We start from the raw sequence: 18271 nt of genomic DNA, 5'->3' as shown, positions 1-18271 counted from the left end.
TCATGATGGATCGCTCCCCTGTGGCTGCACTTTGGATTTTTACTCATTGGGCAGGATTCATTCATATTGAGGAGTTGGGGGACTGTGGGGGTGGGTGGGAGGGGTCCATGTATGCTCAAATCCAGATCAAAGCCTTTCTATTTTTGCAATGCAGCTTGTCAATGTGTGCAAGGCAAGCAGGGATCTGGTAACATTTTCTAACCAATGAATACGAAATGAAGTGAATGATATGAACACACTTATAAAATCAAATCTTAATGTGACAAGTTAAAGCCCCTAACATTCATTAGAGATGACTTTGCTGTTAAATGCAGAGGAGCTTAGACCCACAGCTGCAGTTAGATTTGCTGTACAGTGATGCTGATGATACTACAACAGAGGCAACACAGTTCAAGCCTTCAAGTCAAAAGACTGTATCATAGTGGATTTTAGGCTGGCATTGGTTTTGTTTTATTCCTGTTTCAAGTATTAGTAGAACTGGTGTAAGTGCTCTTGTCAGCTAAAGTTTTAAGTGTGGTTTTTATATAGCTTGGAGGCAATACTCATCCAATGCAATCAGCTTTTTAGGATCCACTCCAAACCCCTCTGACAGGGCAGTGACACTGTTAAGAGGCTGTATAATGGAATACTTGGCAGAGATGAACAGAGGGAGGGAAGGGTGAGGTTGAGGGTGTGGGAGTGTTCAGCTTCCCTCTCTAATTGTTTCATCACAACTCTCTCTCCCTCTCTCTCTCCCTCTCTCTCTCTCTCTGTCTCTCTCTCTCTCTCTCTCACGCACACTCTCACACACACACACACTCACACACTCACTACCTCCTCGCCTTACAGATAAAGACAGCTTGCTGCAGATCCAGTGGGATTGCTGAAGATAACACATGAATACAAATTACACAGGAAATCCAATTCCAGATTCCCATAGAAATCTTCCCAAATGAAGCTGTGGGTGGGGGGGAAGTGATGCGTTCTGTCCTTTTTTCGAAGCCTTAATGAACCGTTCGGTGGAGACAGCCCAGAACTGTGCTTTGAGTGGCTTGACAGCGTGCAAAATAAGGACTCCCTGTTGAGTGTGTTTGTGCAATTGTGTGCGCCTGTGATGTGTGTGTGTTTGAATAGAAGAGTGATCATTAAGCATCTGTGTGTTTTGTTGTTGGTAATTGTTGGCTTGGCTCTGACATGCCGTTCTCTCCCCCTAATGCTTCTGTAAGCTTGGCCATTGTGTAAGTACCAGTGTACTGACTCTTATTAATTAACATTTCATTCTTTCTTAGTTTTATTTGCACGTCTGTTTTGGCAGATACTTTGTTTTCTGCTGATCCTACTGCAGTTGGGATCCATTTTTCCATCAGCATTTCACTAGAAATTAAATGAATCAATCTATGAGCAACAGTTGCAGCAGTTGTGGATGATCTGTTGTTATTTTAAAAAGTGTAATTTGCCATTATCACGTGAATCACTTAATACCACAAATTCCTCTTCATAGTGTAAGTCTGTCCCACACATTTCCATCATTAGTTGCATGTTTGACCTAAAGCATCTTGTGCACACAGGTTCATAGATCCTTGATTGTAGTATTGTTGAATTTCCATTGACCTTTGCACAGTGTCACAGTGTTGGAGTTTGTCTTGTTCCAGCAGTAGTGCAGCAAGAAGTTGAAGAATTACAGTTTTGCAGTGGTTACTTAAAGTGAGATTGGCTCTTCTACATTGTGTCTGTACTTTGTGTTTTTGTGTCTTTACAGCTGCGGTCAGGAGGTTCTCAGATCCTTGAAGGTTGTATTGCTGAGATCCCAAACATCTCTAGCCTAGATATCTCTGATAATGGTGAGATGGCAGCTTCCAGGCATATTGCACTATATATTTACTGAACTTTTCAATCCTGACCCTAATTAACTCTTGGTGGCTGTGGAAATCCAGCCACCAAAGATCAGCAGAGATCAGTCAACCTTATTATCATTTCTAACCTGTTTCTCCACCTGCAGGCCTGGACTCAGACCTGTCCACTCTGCTTGTGTGGTTGGCCAAGAACCGGTCCATCAGACACCTCTCTCTGGGCAAGAACTTCAACAACATAAAGTCAAAGTAAGAATACTGGGCAGGAGGAGAGGGTGCACACACATGACACGTAACAGTATGAGAGAGACCTTAGTGGTTAGGCCCAGAAGAAGTGCCTTAAACCTGCATTCTATCTAATGACCATCATGGGCAACCCCAAAAAGAAGTCAGACTGTATTGAATATGGGAAAATGGTCCTACTTCTCACTTTATTTATTTTCTCAGTAAACATTTCAGTAAACATTTTTCTAATGGGTTTATGGTCTCAATCACTCGTTTCACGTCTTCTTCAATACAACATGATGTTCATTTTTTAAATTATCGTCCCATTTAGAGGAAAATAGACGATAAAGCAGGGTATGCATTAGGGTGTGGCTACGGTGTGATTGACAGACTGTACCACACATGGCGACCTGCCTGACAATCAGGATAGAGTACAGAGCAGGTCAGATCCACCCCTCACTTCCCCTCAGCTCCCGCTCTCCCCCAAATATGGTTTCTTCTGGTTTCAAAAAACCAAGATGGCAACAGCCAAAACTCGCGTGACGTCATGGTGGGTTGCCACTTGGTTGTGGCACGGTATGACTCGGCTTGGTCTATTGTGGATGACAAAATATCTTTCCACGACATGACTGTCACTGGGCCAAAACACCAACTAGCATCACACAATAAAATTCAGTAGATTTTTCTGTACTTGAGTATTTAACCGATACAGAGCCGTGTTCAAAAGACTGTTCTCTCTGTATCATTTTAATCATGTGTATTTTCTTCTCTCTTCCTGTCTTTCTTCTGCGTGACTTAGAAACCTTGCTCCGGTCCTGGACAGTCTGGTTCACATGATTCAAGAGGAGGAGTCGGTGAGTTTTTAATTTCCTTCTTACTGTATGTTTTGCTCTGTCAGGGGCTGTAGCCTAGAGGTAACAGAGAACGTCCTCTAAACAGATTCCTCAGGTCCAAATCCTGCATCAGGGAGCATCTAACCAGCTGAAGCAAATCACTGAATCTCTACCAGCTGCTCTACAGCTGACCCCTGACCTCTTCAGTGGAGGGTGGTGTAAATAGAATTTACTTGCATTGATCAACTTGATGGAAAACGATGTGCTACACCCAACACCTGGGTGTAATTTTTTGTTAAATCTAATCTATATGTCATTTAATTAGTTATAAATGGTAGTAAAAGTGAATTGTGAATAGGTTATTGCACTACATAGGGAAACCACCAAAGTACAGTACATCAGAAACAACTCGTGGGGTCAACTATAACTTAACTATAACTTTTTATTACCTTACATATTACTGGCTGCTCATGATAACCATCTCTACTCTGCCTATCAGTCTCTAATGGAGTATTATATAGATAAGTGCTCATTTTCTTCAGTAGCTTTCTAAGAAAAACTGCGGAAAAAACAAAGCAATCTTATTCAGCTTCGAGCCTTCTCCCCTCCTTCCCGTCCCTCAATCTATCTCCCTCCTTTTATCTCTCTCTTTCCATCATGGGAGCTGTAACAAATTTTGCCCTGGTGCCTGCCTTTCTTTGTCTCCCACAGTACTGGATGTGCTAGATTGATGGTGCTATTGAACTGCTCTGTGCTGGATTGGTCTCTCGGTGCGTGTCTGTGTGTGTGTGTGTGTGTGTGTGTGTGTGTGTGTGTGTGTGTGTGTGTGTGTGTGTGTGTGTGTGTGTGTGTGTGTGATTATGTGCGTTAGAAGATGGTGCATGTGTATGAGCTGGTTATCTGGCTGTGCAGGTGGACGCTGGAATACAAAAAAAAGAAGGCAAGGAGGGAGAAACTTAATGGATGGATAGTGAAAAAGAGATAGGAAGAGGTTAAAAGTGGTCACAGGATGTATAAATGGTAGATAGTGAGGAAGCAAAAATGAAGGGGGAGGTTTTTCATAATATGCACAAGACAGCTGATCTCTGGGCGGTTTGTTGTTTGTCTGTTTTTTAAAGAAGCTCAGAGTGCAGAGATTTGTTTAGACCAGGGACCTCAGAGTAATATCTCTAAGGTGCACAGGGTGTTTTCATGTGAGATAAGGGAAAGCCTGTGGAGTAAGTTAAAAATATTACTCAGCAGTCTGCAGTACAGCAGTCCTTTTTTCACTGTGTGTGTCCTGGAAACACACATAAACACACATACAGAGTGAGAGACACACAGCTCCAGGCAGCAGGTTTAGCCTCTTGTGTTTCTGTGTCCTGGCATGAGTCCAGACAGTCAGACCTGAGAGAGCTCCCAGCCTCCAAAATATAAACACATAGACAAACTCTCTTACGTGTTTTGCTAATCCTCCAAAATGTATCTTCACAAATTAAAGAAAACCTGACAACTGAGAATCCTGTTCCTTAAAAGAACAAAACCTCTGGTGAAATAGAGATGTCGGAGAGTAATCAACAATAATGTTACAGAATATGATAAACAAATTACATTACTCCATATACAAACTAGATACAAAACTCATGATAGTAATTATCAGGCCATGCTTGTAAATGTTAGCAGCTGTAGAAGAGGATACAGAAGAAGAGGAGAGTATCTGAAAGAAAAAGAAACAGAAGAATAACTGCACAACCTCCTATATGACAGTGATAATAGCAATTATTTAGTATTTGATATAGAATAATCAGCAAGAGTATCATCTTTCCCTCTATAGAGCCAGTGCAGACTGTAGTAGGGAGAATGGATATGTTATTGCTGAACACCCTGCAGAACAAATGAGTTTCATCAAAATGTTAAACACAATTCTTCATCTTATGGAGAGACATTAAATGGGTTAATTTGTCTGTGCTAAAAGGTCACTTTTATTTGCATGTCTTGGGTTACCATTTCTCATTTTCTTGATTTTATTAAATAAGACATGTATGCAGATCCAGGGTTATGATTTCATGAGTTATGTGATTAAAAGAGGCTGAAAAGATGTTGTAGCATCAGCCATAGCAAGGGATGGGACTGGGACTTTACTTGACTACAGATGTTGCCATTGTAGACTTCCTCTACTTCTTCTACACTTACTGTGACAACCAGGAGTTAGTGGTATACTGCTTTTCACTGCCACTAGGACAAGTTTTTATTCTCACGTAGCTTTTAAAAACAGTGAGGGAACCTAGCGATAAGGGTATTTTTTCTTCTTTACAGCACAGGAGAAAGAATTAGCTGCCATGGCTACTCGTGCATAAACTTGTACCTATTTAAATTTGCATGTTTAATGTCTGCCGTGTGCCCCACATGAACACAGACAGGCACTAAATAATTCTCTCTGCATCCACAGACAAGACATAAAAAAAGTAATTTTCTGCCCATATAACCGCGTTGATGCTGTTTCTCCACACACCTCTATAAAACCCTCACAGAGCTTACTGGGAGGGTTTCCTGCATTGCTCTGTGCTTTTTCATCTGCGTGCACTGTCTGAATATGACATCCACGGTTAATCTAGTGGAGGAGTCTCCTACCCAGAATCATATCCTAGGTATCCAAAATCATGTCCTAAATATTAACTGAGGTTGTGTTTTTTCATGTTTTTCAATGGATTTTATAAAATACATTGTGTTATTAAACAGTAAATTTAGCCACCCTACAGGATATAAAACAAGTTAAGAGCCAGCTATGACATTAAAATGCAGTTTAGATATAACTGTATCAATAATAATAATAGTCCAATGGTGTAGTATATGATAATGTAACACTGAGTTACCATAAGTGCATTTTTCTAATATTTCTTTCCAATAATACTTGAATACTTGAATGTATTATTTTAACTTGTGGCATTGCTAATTTAAATTAAAGTGTGAGATCTTAATCTTTCACCACTTTTTCTCCAAAGAAGTTAAAAAAATAAAAATGAAAAAAAAAAAAAAGTCCAGATGACTGAGCAGACGGTTAAATGACCGGCCTGTAGTAGGCAGATCATCACAGCAGTCTCCAGCTGTGTAAAGGGCATGCATCACGGAGCAGCTCAAACCTGGTGAACAGACGGACGCTGTTGGGGATTTGTAAACCCTTGTGTCACTCTCACATCACAAAGAAGTCAACCTGATCCAGTGATGAATGTTTCATTTTGTCCTGTGGAGTTTTGAATGATAATGTCACTGACATTTTAGACTCTCTTGCAAGTCCACATGTTCCTGTGATAAATGTTTAATTGAGGTTTGCCCTCTTGAGTCACAAGCCCCTGCAGGAACATAGAGTTTTATAAGCAGTATAATTGCAAGAGAGTTGGTGTTAGTCAGGTTTTATGGAACCTCTAGATTTATAACTCTGGTATTGACAATTATCTAAGTAAAACTGTAGGCGGTGAATTCATCTTTACAGCTTTTGAATATGAAGAAATTTTCTTTTTATAGTTTTTACTAATAATAAAAAGCTCCACAGACTTTTGTTGCTGTCAACTCTGACAGTCATGCCCGACTGCATGCTCACACTTTCTCCAGAGAAATGCCAAAGATCACAGGGTGGGTGACGGGGACAGAGTCAGCATTAAGCCAAGTAAAGAAGGAAACCAAGCATCCATTGACAGGGGAAAACAAGCTGGCACTGCCTGAAGGAATATTAATGCTGTCAGTGACATAAAATACAATAACTTTTGTTAAAGTTGGCAGTGATGTAGAGCGAGGGCCCAGAAAGCTCCTTTTGAATGCTCACTGGTGGTGCTAAAGCTCAGTAAACACACACAACTGGAGGGATGCTCATCAATTCTGCCACTATTGAATAGCCTGCAAGTGGCAGATAAACCCTGAGACTGCCCTGCTGTCCTATAACACTGTCAGTCACACACCAGATATAACACACACTGTGATTCTGTTTTACCTCTTGTTCTCATCTAAACCCTTAACATTTTATTCTCTTCTTCTCCTCCTACCCTCCCCTCAGCCCCTCACCTCCTTGTCTCTAGCGGATTCCAGATTAAAGAGCGATCTGACCATCATTCTCAACGCCCTCGGCAGCAACTCCTCGCTCACCAGACTCGACATCAGTGGGAACGCCATGGGGGACATGGGAGCCAAGATGCTGGCCAAGGCGCTGCAGATCAACTCCAAACTCAGGTGAGTGTACAGTATGTTCAGCGGTCACAGGGTATGTCACATGGCCGTCAATTATACTCTAGAAAATAATAAACACATCACATCGCTAGTTGACCTTCTACTGGCCCCTGGATTTTGAATACAGTCTTGAATACAGGTTTCAGACATGTCACGTTAATGACGCTGCTATTGACAGAACTTAGTAGTTTATAGTGGAGCCAGTGTGTATGCAGTGAGTACAGGTCAATAAAATCAAAAAAAAAAGGGAAAAAATTCAATTACATTAAACCATCCTCTCACTTTTTTATTTATAAGCAGCATACAGACATTTAATAAATGGTAATTGCAGGTATTTTCAAGTGTTTATTAATGTGCAGTCCAGTAAAAACTTCATCTGTGTAGCTATATTTTATATTATTACAACTGTGTTTCACTATATTGTCATTCATTATCTGTCTATACGCCCACCTCCAATGTGGGTGCCCACAGAAATTAAAATTGTTGACAAAAACATAAAGAAATGTTTCTATCTACTTGCAGCATCCAGAGTGGGTTACAAACCATTTAGCAAATGTTCCATTTATAAAAGATAAATAGAGGGTTAAAGTAAAGTGTTACTAATACAATTATGTAAAATACAAATAGACAAATGTAATAATGCAATCCACATGTTTTGTTTTTTTTTCTTTTGTGCAGGACTGTGATCTGGGATAAGAACAACACCAGCCCTCAGGGTCTTCAGGATGTAGCAGCGGCTCTGGAGAAGTAAGTAACACTGTCTGTATTTATGTATTTGTGAGTCCATGCATTCATATATGAGTGTATGCTGATGATAGTCTGCTTGTGTATTTCTACTGTGAATGAAATGTAAAAATCCTACAATATCTATATCCTAACAATATACATGCACTGCAGTGACTCTGGTGTATTACACGCTGAAGGGATGCATGTGTGGTTAGCTGTTGCAGCTCAGATGTCATTTCGCCTTGTGCTGGGGAGGAGGAAACCTCGAGGTGTGTTTAGACAGGAAGAGAGGATGAGAGGCAGGAAGGCAGAGAGAGGAGAGAGAACGACAAACACAGGGAATACGACAACAAAGAGACAACAGCACGAGGAAAGATGCTGAGGAAGGGAAAAGGAGAAGAAGCAGAGCAGATTAATCGAGACAAAAGGCGCGAGTCCAGAGTGAATAAATCAGATGTTTGTCTACTGCAGCTTGTGTCTGTGGATGTGAATGTGGAATATATTGTGTGTGGTGTGTGAAGTGACATGTGCATCTAACTAAATTTGCTACTGGGACACATCTGTACATCAGCCTCTCTCATCTCCTGCCTCTGTTTATCATATTTTCCCAGCAGCACATCTCCCCATTTCCCCTCTGAGTCTTTGTATTGTATTATTGAAGTAGCAATTTTCTTTTTTTTTTCCTTGCTCCTGATCTCCACTCTGTTCAGCAGTGCAGTGGTGTTTGTGTGTAGTCTTGTAACCTTCAGTAAATTTCCTCAACCTCCAATGTTCTTGTTTCCTATGAAATCTTTTTTTTAAAGATTTTCTATGAAATAATGCTTTCTGCTTTTCATTCTACTGTGTTTTCATTTCTCTGTTTTTATTTCTCCTTTCATCTATTCCTCTACTCAATCAGGATATGAATATTAATGCAGTGTGGTGACCTCTATTTCAACACCAGTAACCTCTCTAATGGTGCCAGTTCATTGCTCTGTAATAGACCAGCGTGATAGCAGCTGAGGGGTTGGGCCACACCTAATGCTATCTCAGCCTTGTTGCCACACACATACACACACACGCACACACACACAAGCAGACACACACACACACAACCAACGGTTCCTAAAAATTCCCTTTTTTTTCTAAAGAGGTTAGAGAGTGACTGATTGATACATAATGAATGAGATCAGTTGGTGCTATCTGAGTCACTGTTTATCTGAACTGTTTGATTTTACTCTGTGTGTGTGTGTGTGTGTGTGTTAAAACGTATCACATTACTTCCCTCTGTCTGCCTCTGTCTGTGCATCATTAAACCTGTGTTTCTGTCTGTCTGTGAACTAACTGTGGAATAATGTCCTCTGGCTCTGTGTCCATTAGGAACTTCACCATTCGTTTCATGCCCATCCCCATTATCGATGCCTCCCAGGCTCTGAAGGCCAGCCCTGAGAAAACAGAGGACGCCTTGCTAAAGGTATATCAAGAAATCCCACTGGTTCCTCCACCTCTGTCTATGATACGCTACTGTGTTTAAAACGTCCACTGTATAAAAGCAGAAAACAAACAGTGGCTATAACTTGGAATCACTTTGAATAAATGTACTTAACACTATGTGCATCATCACTTTAGTTTATCATGATTGTCTCTGTGTGTGTGTGTGTGTGTGTGTGTGTGGGGGTGTGTGTGTGTGTGTGTGTGTGTGGGTGTGTGTCAGATTGAGAATTACCTCTACAGGAACCATGAGACCAGAAAATACCTACAGGAACAGGCCTATCGCCTTCAGCAGGGAATTGTGACCACAACCACACAACAGGTGTGCACACAAACTAAATTCTAAATTGCACTTTAACTGTCTTTGGGGTTTTTTTGTTTGTTTTGTTTTTGAGAGAGAGAGAAAACTTTTCCACTTGTACCTGTTGTGTTCTCATTTTCCACCTTGGCATTTCTGTTCAATTACGTTTTTAATCTGTGTTGACAAAACTAAAACTATACATATCTCACCTTCATAATCAGTGTTCCTCCGCAGAGTCATAGAGATAATAGTGAATGGTCAGAACTGGAAATTGCCACGAGTTACTTTGAGTAACTGTGTCCCCAATGATACTAAACTGGGTCAGGAAACCCACTAAACCCTTCTGGGCCTGTGACATATCACACACAGACTTTCATGTCTTGTTTTTATCTTCCAGATGATCGACAGGATCTGTGTGAAGGTGCAGGACCACCTGAACTCTCTGAGGAACTCAGAGACAGACACCATCTTGGAGGACGTCAGGTCAGCAGAGAACCTCATCAAAGATGCCCGAAACTCGAAAACGGTGAGGAGAGACTTGTTTTTCTACGAAAAACTCAAACTTTTTATCTACAAGCGCATTTGGAGATCAGCTTTCTGGTAGTTTCGTACATCCTTTCTTTACTTAGGCATTTATTACTTATTCTAAAATGATCTTTGAAACATTTTGTTTTTCTCCTGAGTGATTAATTAAAAATTAAAAATAATGTTGTCCCCTCTGTGTCTCCCCAGCTGCTCCCTAACCTCTACCACCTTGGCTCAGCTTCCAGAGAGGAGGTGAACAGCTCCGCAGTGGGACCCATCCAGGAGAAACTGGAGTCTATGGCTGGAGAGGTGACGACTGTCATGGACCAACAACTGCAGGTAGGGTTATAACTTTTACATGATCGGTCATGTTTTATTTGTGGCCTAAGACCTTAAAGGAAGTAAAGAAAAGGCCAAAGCCCTTACAGCAGATTATGCAACAGATATTATCATACATTATATACATATCGTTCATTTTTTTTATTTATTTGTCCTTTACAGAGTTTGTTTGTAATTTTCAACAATCTAAGAAAAACACTTGTATTAATTCACTTCTTCCAGACTCTGTTGGAGTCCATGGTAGACACAGCAGAGTCTCTGTGTCCCCATGTGATGAAGAGGAGTAATCTTCGTCCAGAGCTGATGAAGGCCAGCTCAGCCAAGATGGTCGTACCCAAGAGCTTTGTCACCAAAACCCTCCTGGAGCAGTCTGGGGTGGATATTATCAACAAGATCAGGTGTGTGTTTGTGAGTCATATAGCACCGTTCTGTTCAGGTCTGTTGTGAACTTCTCTTGTTCGTCCTCTCTTCAGTTTTTCTTTGCCTTCTGATAATCACTGGCTTTCTCTCTGTGTCAGTGAGCTGAAGCTGAGTCTAGCCTCCTTCCTGTCTGATCGCATTGTTGATGAGATTTTGGAGGCTCTTTCCACTTCACAGCACACTCTGGTAAGAATCACCATCATCACAGCCCTCCAGTGGTTTATTGATTGATTCACGATGGCTGCTAATTTTAGCCCAGGAAGTTATCTGTAGTTATCTGATACAAACACCTTTACTGTACCTTTTTTAAGATTAAGTAATTCAGAGATTTGGAATTACTTTCTTTTCGTAGATTAATAATTATGTGATTTATGCATTGGACCCTATAACACATAGGCCAAGTGTTGTCACTTACTTGAGCAAAAGCGTTTTAAGTTTTAGAGTGTAAATCTGACCTCGCCTTTCCCCTCTCTCCTCTTTTTCCCTCATCCCTTTTCTTTGTCTCCCTCATTTCCCCCTCCCCTTTCCAACTCCCCCACTCTCATCCAATCTTTCCAATCTTTTCTCTGTGTTCACCTTCTTCCTTCATCACCTCTCCTCCCTGTTTCCTCTCTTCGCTCTCGTCGTCTCAGGCAGACCATCTGGTGCGTCGAGGTCGCCCTTTGATGCAGCAGGAGTCTGTGGATCTGGACGTCCCCGAGGAGAAGATTCCTAAACGGGCATCGACTGAAATATTGGAGGCTGAGAGGCTGGAGGATCTGGAGACATGCATGGTAGGTTAGAGGAAGTTTGAAGTGTCCGTGATTTTTTTTTAGTGCAGAATCAACACAGGGTGTCTTAATAAGGCGGTGACTAAGTGTGGTTCTGTGTCATTATTAATAAACTAGTTTTTCATGTGTTTGGATTTACATTAAAATAGATTAATTGAAATGCAACATGTACATTGTGTCTTGCCACCAAAATAAAAGGCCAGGTGATAGTTTGGTGTATAACACAAATACAAGCATTTACACCTGGCTTGATATTTCCCTCTACTGGACAAAGTGGACCTTGAACTGTCTTGATGTTCAGTAAACTGAACCTTTTGCTGTATACATGCCTGAGTCTAAAGTTTCATGTTTCCAGAAATAACTCTGTCAGATATAATGGATTCTCTAATAGATTTTTTTCTCCTCTCTCTACCTCTGTTCATGTTTATTTAACCTTTGTCCACATTGTATAGGTCTTGAGATTATCTCAACTCAATACATTTAGCGCCGTCTAGTTGACTATGTAGATACTTTTGTCGGCAGCAGAAAAAGAAATGTGATCGATCATACGACAGAGAGGAGTTGTAAATGTAGGCTGCAGTCGACACTGAGCTGTGTTCTTCTGTGTGTGTCCCCTTCTGTATGTCTGGTCTCTTACAAAAAACACCTGCTCTCCCTCATCCTTTATCCCTAAAGGCTGCCTTTAGAGTTCATAGCTGTCATGGCTCTGTCATTTTCTCTTTTTGTCTTCGGCCTTACTGTGTGTTGTCTTTCTTTCTCTTCAATCTTCTTCTCCTCTTTTCTTCCTTCTCTTTCTACCTTTGCTCCATGGAGACTTTGTGCTGCACCAGTGTAAGTAATCTTGGACTGTCCCTCTACACTCTCCTTTCTATCTTTAAGTCTTACTGTTCTTTTCCTTCTCTGTCTCTCCTCACTGTGCCTGCTATACAGTCGTCTGTGCTTTGCTATAGCACAGAGAGCCTGCTGTATTTTTGGATATTTTATTTCTTCAATTTAAAATATACAATAGAAAACAACAGTCTGAGTATAACAGGATGCATATGGTTATTTGTCAATCATTTCCTCACTCACTCTTTTACACTGTTTAATGCTGATAATTAAAATATTACATATTTTAATGTATCCAGCCACATTGCACTGCTCCTCTCCACTCAATGCACTGTCTGTCATCACCACCCTGTAAATGTGGATCACATGTTACTGTGATCACTGCTACTGTGTTAATATCTATCCATGTATGCAGACAGTGGGATTAGCTGTATGCTCCTTCATAAGCCCAACAGCTGTCCTAATTCTTTCACTTTATTTTAGGACAAATAATGAGCTAAACAGTTAATTCACTTGCGTTCCCTGTTAACCTTGTTTAACGTAACAAAGTCCTCTCTAGATGCAGGTGTCTGTGCTGTTACTGTGCCACTTACTGTTATTAAGTGGCCACAAGTGTCAGTGAACTTTTATTTTGTAATTATTGACCAGTTATCAACATAGTTTTTCTTTAACCAGTAAAAATGGTAGTGAATTGTGTAGTGTTATAGAGAAAATGATTTGATAACCATTATAGTTTTTAGTGAAACAACTTTGACTTACATAGATCTGGTCAATCAAATGACATTTAAATTGACAGTCTGTAACCACTTATATATTTACAAATAAACTTTCTAATGGTAATCCAGTATCCCACAGTTACAGAACTAGTTGTACTCATCTATTATATATTTTTGTTCTCCAGGGTATAACTTACTTTTATTTACTCTTGTATGCGCACACACACTTATACAGCTTATCAAACCATCAATACTCATTCAGTTGTTGAGATGACAGTTTGATTTTTTGTTCACACTCACTTCAAATGTCTACTTGTCTGTTTCTGTCTTCAGATGACTCCTAAATCCAAGAGGAAAAGCATCCACAGCAGAATGCTTCGACCGGTCTCTCGTGCCTTTGGTAAGCCGTTTATTTTATTTTTTTAGTTTATATTTTATATGATGTTGGGTCATATAAGAATCAAATGGTTTGTAAAGAGCTTACTTGATAGGTGACAGTGGGTATATTTAATCATTCTTTATGTAGTCTTTCAAATAATTCCTCAATATCGATGCAACATCTAGAATATTACTATATCTAATACTCAGCATATATCTAATTACACACCTACAGAGATGGAGTTTGACCTGGACAAGGCCCTGGAGGATGTGCCTATCCATGTGGACGATACTTCAACTTCATCTCAAACTCCGCCTACTTCATCTCAGGTCCAGCCCAAACTGGAGCAACGTCCACCAGGAACGATGGTGGAGCTGCCATCTGAGGAGGAAAAAAAGCTGCATCACTTCACCAAACTACGACCACGAAGGAACAAAAAAACACATTCCAGTAAAGTTCCTGTGAGTAAAGTTGAATACGTCTTATTGGCAAGATGACATTAAAATAATAAAGATAAGGAAGATTTTCTTCCTTGCATTGATTATATTAAGTTATTTCTTTCAAAATTGATAGCTGCACTAAAGAACTAAAAATCCACATCATGATTTTGTGTCTGCGTGAAGTCTGAAACATGAGTGGACAAAGTACCAACAGATGCATGGAAACAGTAGATCTACTGTTTGTCACATGGTCCAGACTTGAGGTCAGATTCTTCAACTTTTTCTTTCAGCAAGTCAACAGTGCTCCATCTCAGGATGGGGAGCAGAACGGCCTCATGGGAAGGGTGGATGAGGGTGTAGACGAGTTCTTCTCTAAAAAAGTCACCAAGATGGATTCCAAGTAAGGACTTATGCTGTATTTGTATTTTATCTCATTAAGGACTGTAGTTTATTTGATTCTTTTACAGCATATGTGTGTTAACCTGTGATTGTTTCTCATGTTTATTGTAATCATCTCTTAAGTTTTGTAAGTGACATTAAACATGTTAAATCTTTGTCCTTATGTAGCTTTATCCGCCTTTCTGTCATTCTCTTCTCAGACGCTCCCTTAAGAGTTCAGAGTCTCAAGATGGAGAGAAAAAGAAGAGTAAAGGAGGATTCCTCAACCTCATCAAACGATCCTCCAAATCTGACAAAGCAGATAAATCTGACAAGTCAGATAAGTCTGAGAAAAACCAGGTGACTTCTCTGACATCTTCCTCAGCCTCTGTAGGCTCAGCGCCAGCTTCCACCATCCCTGAGGAGCCCTCCTCACCTAAAGTGGCAGTGAAGAGCCCAGCACCTGAGTCAAAGTCAAGGTATAGATGAACAAAAGTGGTGTTATTTTTCTGTTATACAACAGCTATCAGTGCATCAGTCTGAATGTACCAGTCTACCCTTGATTCACCTATATGTTCTGTTTCCACTGTAGAGATGCCTCCAGTCGCTCACAGCCCACAGACTACAGCAGCAGCTCAGACCGATCAGAAGAGTTGAGGACCCCAGACTCCATAGATGAGCCTTGGGAGAGCTCAGACGGCAGGGGTAGTCCCCAGGGAGGAAGGCGGTACCCGGGAGTGCAGATGATGGGCAGTGGCCTCCTGGCAGAGATGAAGGCCAAGCAGGAGAGGAGAGCACACAAGGTGAGGTGGTGTGATTTAAACAGCACAAGGGGAGAAGGGAAAGATGGGAGACATGTGGAAAAGGCTGTGCTGACTCACGACATTTGAGTGAATAGTGTATATGCTGTGTGGCCACAACTAACAATTCATTATCAACTAATCTAATCATCATGTTTTCAAATAAATTGTCAAACATGCCCATCACAACTTCACAGTTAAAATTTCTTGTTTGATCTGACCAAAAGTTCAAATACCAAAAATGAAATATTTGACATTGTTTCACTGTTTGTGATGAAATATGACAGAAACGATTAAATAATCAAAGTGGTTGCTGTTTATATTTCTGTCAATCAATTAATCAATGAATTGACTCCTCATTTCATACCCAGCATGTTGGGACTTTTTTTTTTAACAAAGAAAGCTTCCCCATTCCTTCTTTATCTTGAGAGAGAGGAGTTGACAAAAAACCCTGACCCAAGGTCCACTCACCTTGAGTCACCTTGGGCAGTATGTCAACTTTTTGATCAACATGGATGAGATTTGGTTGAGAGCCCCAGAACAAGGACGTTGAGTTGAGATTTTGAGTTAAGATGTGATTTTTCACATCGAAAAATACTGCAAAAATACATGAAATGTGGCATTAAAGAAGACCAACAAAAGAGACTGACAATATTAAATTACAAAAACATAAAGGTTTTGATGTAATATGTTATATATGATATTAAAAAATAATTGCATTTCTTGCAAGAGGTTTAAAAGTTAAGTGACTGACGAGTATAAACACTTTGGACTTTTGGACACTGTAGACTTTCATCTATAGATCTGAGACTATAAAAATTGTGTTTTGGTTAAAGCCATTTCTGTTAATTAATTTCAAAATAAGGTTAAAGAAAGATTTTTTGATAGTATGTCAATACTGAGACGAGCAGTGAGATACTGAGAGATGCTTGTTTGAATGAACAGTTGTTTTGTTTTGGAGTAAAAAGCGCTGTAGGTGTTCAGTCTCCACTTGTCAAGAGTGTTTTGTTCATTGCTCACTCTAACAGTGGATTGTAGCTGGGAGAACATATAAAATAAGAAGCATTGACAGACACACACACACAGACACGCACAGATGCTGAGGCTGGTGTATATCTTCAGGCTAGTCGCTGTGACTGTCAGCATGTTGACATAAAAACACAAACAACCCTGAATTTCTGCCAGACGACAAAGTGAAAGTAGGAGGAGTGAGGTTGGGAAATGCGGACTGGAAAAGATGGAAGCACGAACAGCAAATGGACAGAATGAAGACAAGAATGAGGGTTGAGATGCAACAAAGATGCCTTGAACTAGGAAAGCTCTTCGTTCCTACAACTACTTTGCTCTCTTTCTCACGGTCACTGGTTCATTTCCTCAAAAGCAAATAGAAAATGCAGAAGAAAATGTTTAAAATTTGAACTAAATCATGGTGTGCTTCAACTTCAGGGATAACACATATTCACAGAGATTAATGAGTACAATTGGTGTGTGTTCGTGCTACAGCATTTAAAATGTGAGTTGGTGTTGGCACCTGTAAGGGTGTGTGTTCACTGGATATATAATTGGCCCTTTACTAGTCATTGCACTGTAAACTGTATGTGTGCCTGTGTGTGCACTAAGAGGTTTATGGTGTTTGCAGCATTAGGATTTTTTTTGACCTTGTATCAGTGGCACTAAAGCTTCTCCTGCCATCTGCTTGTTCTGGCTGGCTTCCAGGTTTGTGTGTTTGTGTTTGTGTGTGTGTGTGTGTGTGTGTGTGTGTGTGTGTGTGTGTGTGTGTGTGTGTGTGTGTACAGGTAAAAAGAAGAGAGCTTTTCAGGAGGCAGGTCATTAATACAAACCTTTGGATGTGTGAGCCACATCATTTGCATTTTGTAGCACAAAGGCGCCCCCTTCTGTTAAAATGCTGTTTAACAGCATTACATGTACATTCAGTATTGTAATACTGGACTACAATAAGAGCTTGATATTAAAGAAAATATATAAATGATTGAAAAGGTTTATGGTATTATGTAGTGTTTGTATAATTGGTATTTGTGCATACTATGTTTCCTTTGGTCATAAAACTGAGTAATCCAGTATTCTGTCTTTTCTTTCAGTCTTCCAGCCCCGATAGACCTGACAGCAATGCAACAGGTGAGATGTTTCATTTGGATCTGTAATTTTTATTTAGTTTCTCTGCATTTAACAACAGTAGACTTTTAAGATGAAATTAACTTGGAAAACAATGAGAAAGGAGCTACGTCAAAATCAGGTGTTGTGTTGATAGTTTACAGTATATTGGGGCTGTCAAGTGATCTTTTATTTCCCATATATTCAGAACATTTTGTTTATATGCAATAATGGCCATAACAATCAAAAATGTGACCTAATGAATTGAGGAAATAAAATAATCAGAAATGTTTCAGCAAGATTAATTATGAAAATCGGTCAATACCTTTCTCATTTTATCATTATAATGATTGTCAATGTTTCTTATTTTAGATGCCAAATAAACTAAACTAAAATTTATTAGGCAACATAGACCAACAGTATTTTATGGTGCAGCTTAAGACACAAGCCACAATTTTCATTTCATAGAACATACAGAGAATCTCAGGCCACACTTACAACCTTACAAAAGGCTGATGATCCCTTTAACCTCAGTACTGTTTCTCCAGTGTCTTATATGCCACCACAGATCGACAGTCTAACATACAATGCAATTTTAAATTCAGGGCATAACATTGTTATTTCACTGAACATATCATCAGTCAAGAATAATAGTCCCATTGACCTCATTTCATTTTATTTACAAAATAAATCAGCCCAAGCAAAAATCTCTTTAACAGTAACAGACCACTCAGCCACAAGATACCTCTTACGTCTCCTACAGCCAGTCACTGTTACAAACTCTCAGAGTTCAACGCTGCCTTCTTCTTCTGAACCACGTTGCATTTAAGTCAGAAAAGTCTCTCATAAGGGGCAAAGTTGGCAGGAATGGCCAGAGATTTGCAAGCCAGGGCAGACAGCTGTAGATGGGTCCCTGTGTGAGTTGATCACTGCAGTGGGCAGTCTTCCATGCTGATGCTGGGCTCTGCCTTATAAAGACTCAG

The 18271-nt window shown here is 40.1% G+C and overlaps 1 protein-coding gene across 4 annotated transcripts in view; it reads left to right on the top strand.

Annotated features, from left to right (window-relative positions):
• The window catches only part of LOC139612731 (F-actin-uncapping protein LRRC16A-like), a 73135-nt gene that overhangs the window by 49410 nt on the left and 5454 nt on the right, over positions 1-18271 (top strand). For all 4 annotated transcript variants that reach the window (XM_071468643.1, XM_071468642.1, XM_071468641.1 and 1 more), the window contains exons 18-35: positions 1739-1820; positions 1979-2078; positions 2854-2908; positions 6915-7087; positions 7763-7831; positions 9170-9263; positions 9504-9602; positions 9979-10107; positions 10314-10445; positions 10668-10843; positions 10964-11051; positions 11498-11638; positions 13513-13579; positions 13793-14019; positions 14289-14398; positions 14598-14855; positions 14969-15179; positions 17276-17312. In XM_071468643.1, coding sequence (XP_071324744.1) covers positions 1739-1820; positions 1979-2078; positions 2854-2908; positions 6915-7087; positions 7763-7831; positions 9170-9263; positions 9504-9602; positions 9979-10107; positions 10314-10445; positions 10668-10843; positions 10964-11051; positions 11498-11638; positions 13513-13579; positions 13793-14019; positions 14289-14398; positions 14598-14855; positions 14969-15179; positions 17276-17312 — 2248 coding nt within the window. The remainder of the gene's footprint in view (positions 1-1738; positions 1821-1978; positions 2079-2853; positions 2909-6914; positions 7088-7762; positions 7832-9169; positions 9264-9503; positions 9603-9978; positions 10108-10313; positions 10446-10667; positions 10844-10963; positions 11052-11497; positions 11639-13512; positions 13580-13792; positions 14020-14288; positions 14399-14597; positions 14856-14968; positions 15180-17275; positions 17313-18271) is intronic.

This window comes from Trachinotus anak, unplaced genomic scaffold (genome assembly GCF_046630095.1).
Source record: "Trachinotus anak isolate AG129_WGS33_773 ecotype Australia unplaced genomic scaffold, CSIRO_AGI_Tana_v1 ptg000032l, whole genome shotgun sequence".
Taxonomy (NCBI): Eukaryota; Metazoa; Chordata; class Actinopteri; order Carangiformes; family Carangidae; genus Trachinotus; species Trachinotus anak.
This window is presented reverse-complemented; position numbering and strand designations above follow the sequence as displayed.